General features: G+C 53.5%; 1 protein-coding gene across 1 annotated transcript in view; it reads right to left on the bottom strand.

The window, feature by feature from the left end:
• LOC120227313 (SLAM family member 9-like) overlaps window positions 1-2,324 on the bottom strand; it is a 13,506-nt gene extending 11,182 nt beyond the window's left edge. Inside the window, exon 1 of the mRNA XM_039225456.1 lies at window positions 2,171-2,324. Within this exon, the coding sequence (XP_039081387.1) occupies window positions 2,171-2,243 (73 nt within the window). The 5' untranslated portion in view covers window positions 2,244-2,324. The remainder of the gene's footprint in view (window positions 1-2,170) is intronic.
• Between the last annotated feature and the right edge of the window lie 2,405 nt (window positions 2,325-4,729).

The raw sequence follows: 4,729 nt of genomic DNA, 5'->3' as shown, positions 1-4,729 counted from the left end.
TGTGTAGCAACATGGATGGACCTTGAGGGTGTTATGCTGAGCGAAATAAGTCAGGCAGAGAAGGACAAATATCATATGTTTGCACGTATAGGAGGTTTAGGAGGAACTTGACGGAGGAACAAGGGGGAGAAGAAGGGTGGAAATGGTGGGGGAAAGGGAGAGAGGCAAACATGAGAGACTCTTGAATGCTGACAAAAACTGAGGACTGATGGATGTGGGGGGGAGGGGGGGATGGGCATAGAGGAGGACACTTATGGGGATGAGCAATGAGTGTTATGTGGAAACTAATTTGACAATAAACTATTTGTAAAAAAAAAAAAAAACAAAAAAACAACTAAGGAATCCAAACTATAAAAAAAAAAAAAAGAAAAGAAAAGAAATGGGGGCGTTTCGCCATTTGTCTCTAGTGGGTTTCCTCAGGGCGGGGACAGTATTGTATGCTCATCACGGGTAGGGTAGCGTATGGGGATCATGGGGATCACGGGTAGCGTATGGGGATCATGGGGATCACGGGTAGCGTATGAGGATTGAAAAAGAAGGTAGGGGTGGGCCCCTCCGCCTTCTGCCTTCTTTCCGGGGCAGTCAGAACCCCAGGGCGTGTGAGTTCATTCAGGCAGCTGTAAACACCAGCATCCCAGGCAAACACAGAAATGTGGGTAAGTGCACTTGGAGTTCCCTGCTGGCCTGGAAGGGGAGCAGCTAACTTTTTCTCTGCCTGGGCCCTCACCCCCTGCTGGCTCCCTCAGGAAATACTGGACCAAATAAAGCATCTGGTGCGACCCCAAGTCAGCATCCCAGCCAACACAGAGTCAGGGTTAAGCTAATGTGGGAACAGGCACGGTTTGGCACAACTTCCGTGAAGTCTGAGAAACAGTCCCTGCTCCAAGGAAGGTGAGGGGTTGGGGGTGGGGACTGTGCGCTGGGCTCCCGGGGGGACAGGACAGTGGTTCAGCCCCAGTGCGGTACCTCCCATAGGGCTGTTCACCAGCAATTCTGAGCCAACAGTGACCGACTCAGTCCCCCCTGCACCGGCTGGTGGGAGGGTGCTGGGCTGGGAGGGGCCCAGCACCGGCGAGCAGGGAGAAGGAGGGGGCATTTTCCATACCATATGTCTCTCTCTCCCTCAGAAATAAATGAAACATTAAAAAAAGTTACAGTCAACATAAAAATTTTCCATTTCTTCCAATTCTCCCTTTCTTCCTTCCTCTTTCTTTCTTACTTTTTTCTTTCTTTCTTTCCTACATAACCTTTCAAGGTAGATGTTTATGGAGCAAACTATGTAATTTCACATATTTCTCCAGTTTGTTAAAATGGAAAGAAAGAGAAAGGCTACATTTTGTTGACAAAATTACTTGGGTAAGAGGGGTATCAAAGCCTTGAAAACTCATTTTCTAATGAGAAACATTATGTTTGCAGATGCCCCCGGTCCGGGAATTTCCTGGATCCCCTGCACCACCCCTTAGGGAGCCAGGCGCACACAAGCAAAACATTACAGAAAATAAAAGCTTTCCCAGGATTCCCTGGAATTCATAGCTCTGAGACCTGTGTCCCCCTTTGATTTTATTTAATCTATTACACGAAAGCCGTTGGTGTCAGTGGAAGTAATAATGGGAATGTCTGGGTTTCATTAAAACAGGCTTTTCTTTTGGTTCCATTTTGGGGACCAGCTGCTTCCCTTCCTGTCACCCCGTTCACCCCCTCCTGAGGCCGGTCAGCGCCCATGTTCCGTCCACACCCTTCCAGCAAGTGGGCGCAGATGCCTTCAAATTTTGGGGACCGCCCGTCCTTCCTGGGTCACACAGAATTCGGTGTGTTCCGGGCTCTCCTCTTGCCCCAGGGGCCAGAGCAGGGTCCCCCCCCCCCGCCCCGACGGGGCCTCTGGGCCGCCCCATCCTCCCCACACGGCTGCAAAGGCTGGGCGGCCCCTGTGCAAGGCGGCCCTGGCTGGGAGCCAGAGGCCCCTCATGTGTCATACAATACAGTTGGTGTTTCAGGTCCTTCCCCACAGACATCAGACCCGCGGGAGCCCCCCTCCCTGCCCCGCACAGCGGCCTCCCGCCCAGGGACCCGGGCCACTCACTGAGGAGGAGGCTGGTGAATNTCAGACCCGCGGGAGCCCCCCTCCCTGCCCCGCACAGCGGCCTCCCGCCCAGGGACCCGGGCCACTCACTGAGGAGGAGGCTGGTGAATCCCAGGAGCCAGGGGGCCCGGCACAGGCGGGGGGCCTCTGGGCGGGTTCCCATCACAGGCTGCCTCCCTCCAGGCTTGCTCTGGGCCTACTGGGCTGTGGAGAAACATCCAGAAGCAGAAGCAAGAGAGGAAGAACGGTTTACTCTGAGCAGCTCTTAGTGTTTCCCACCCCAGGGGCGGAGCTAACTGTCTAGGACAAGATGGCTGCTCTAGAGAAAGCCATTCAGATGCTTCCTCTTACCTCCCCCTGCGCTGGGTCTCAGGGAATGTTGGTGGATGAATATATGAACACTACTTCAATGAGTCACTGGGTGGGAGGGGCCCCTTCCTGTGGGCACCACCGGCCTGGTCATCTCAGCTCCCCAGCCAGCACCCAGCGGGAATCCAACCTGGGTCCCTGGGTTCACACACAGCCCAGCAGCCCTGCTCCCCAGGGACAGCTGATGGCCGGACGCAGAGTCACACTAACCACCGTTCCAAGGACACGGGGCCCCTCCTGCTCTGGGTTGTCCTCTGTCTTTACACCATTTAACAAGTCTAATTTCCTTTCTGATTTTCTGTGCACTTCAACTGTCAACTGTCTAAGGAAGATGCTTTGATCACAAGAACAAAGAAGTTTGTGGGAAGAGTCAACCCCTCCCCCCCCCAAATACGGGCATTTCCCTATTGCTGTCACCACGGGCCCCGCCCTGCCCCCACACACAGGGCAGCCCCCAACTGCATGTCTCCCCAAGGCTCTGCCAGCCGGGCCCCTGCTCTCACACACAGGAAGGGGCAGGAATGTGCTATGCTGGCCTCAGGCTCAGCTGCCCAAGTTCACGGCCACCTGCTGAGGGTCAGGCCTCCTGTCCCCAGATGGGTCCCCACGACCTCTGAGAACCTGTCTCCCATGGACCCAGGGAAGCATAAGTACCCCCCACCCCCGGCTAGTGCACTTTTCCCGCCCACTGAGGCTCCAACTCAGCTGCCCAGACATAGGATCCTGAACCCCCAGAAGGGCCGGGGACATGAACTGAAGGTAGTCAGCCTATTAGCTGGTAAATCCACTTTGTGGATGTGGAAGCCCATCCTCAGGGTTTGTACGACCATCAGAGGTCACTCAGAAGGTTAGGAGCAGGGGCTGGACTCCCACCCATGATCCCTGAGAAGTCCATCGTCCAACTCCTGTCCCGTCCACCGTGTGACCTCCAGTGAGTCCCCACATTCACTCTGGGCTCCCCTTGACCAGCCTGCGCACCTCAGACAGGAGAGCATCAACACTGCATTCTTCCCCAGCTCCCGTCCAGTAACAGGGACGTCCTTCAGAAGGCTCGGTCCCTGAGTCTCGAGGGTAGAAACTCTGAATCCAGTCCACACTCCAGAATGATGGGGTGCAAGTCAGCCATGTCCCTGTCCTCTGTCCCCCTCCCTAACCCCCTGGGGAGCACTCTCAGGGGAGGAGTGTTCTCTTGTGAATACCACTGCATGGGGGGTGGGGCCCAGTGGCCAGGAAGGAGCCACCAGCAGCTGCAGTGAGGGACCCGGGAGGGGCAGCTGTCGGAGGCCGGCTCCGGCTGGTCCAGGAGTCCCTTAAGGATGGACGGTGTCAAAGAGGGAGGGGTGAGAGAGGCCCAAGAGTTTTTCTGGTCACCAGGCAGGCATCTCCGCTCTGACTGGGGCTCAGCTTTATTTTATAAGTGTTTGGGGGATGGCACAGAGGTGGCATTTGCCTTAGACAATGATTTCTGATAACAAACTTCTTTGCTATGTAAGAATTTCCCAGAAATCTAGAAGACTCCTGCATAACCTTTATTAATAGTGATTGAGATGCTTATCCTATGGGGAAAAAGGTATCTTTAACATACCAGACAAAGTTTTTAGCATAAACAGGGTGAAGTTACTTCTTTTAAGGTGGAAGTATCAAGAAAAACAGGTCTTCCAGGAAACACCTTTGCTGCCATAATGATAAAACTAGTTCTTCAATACCTTCTTTCACAGGGAGTAGTCAGCATATTCAAGGCCAGGAAATGCTCCAAGCAGAAACAAATGGGTAAGGGTGGATATCTTTTCTTAACTCCAAATTAGGCTCTTTGTCTCAGGGCCAGACTCAATTGTAACTCTATGTTCTTGGCCCCCTTTATTATGTAAGTCTTGGATCTGCAAGGCCCTTAGGAAGAGCCTTTTAACAATCATCCACAATGTTTTCATCTGAAACCTCTTTGGAAAAGGCAGGAATATGCCTTTCCTTATGAACAATCTGTGTGGGGAATATTGGTCTGATCTGGAATATTGGGAGGTCTGGTCAATACCAGCAGCCTCATTTCCAACATGACCCAGTAATAGCAAGGAGATACCAAATTTCGTTTCTCATGGCAGGAGCTGTGCAAACGCTACCATTTCCTCGCTGTGACTGTCATCCAGCGAGACCAGTGCGGCTCCCAGCAGGCAGCCACCGCGGACTCCATGCTGGCACCGCATCAGGGGCATTTTCAACCACCAGATACAGACCTCGGTCACCTCCCGCTGTCCTGGGCAGCAAGAGAGCCAATACCACTGACCA

Source organism: Hyaena hyaena, unplaced genomic scaffold (assembly GCF_003009895.1).
Source record: "Hyaena hyaena isolate Hyena2069 unplaced genomic scaffold, ASM300989v1 scaffold_2228, whole genome shotgun sequence".
Taxonomy (NCBI): Eukaryota; Metazoa; Chordata; class Mammalia; order Carnivora; family Hyaenidae; genus Hyaena; species Hyaena hyaena.
The sequence above is the reverse complement of the archived record's forward strand: the minus strand, read 5'-3'. Positions and strand labels throughout refer to the sequence as shown.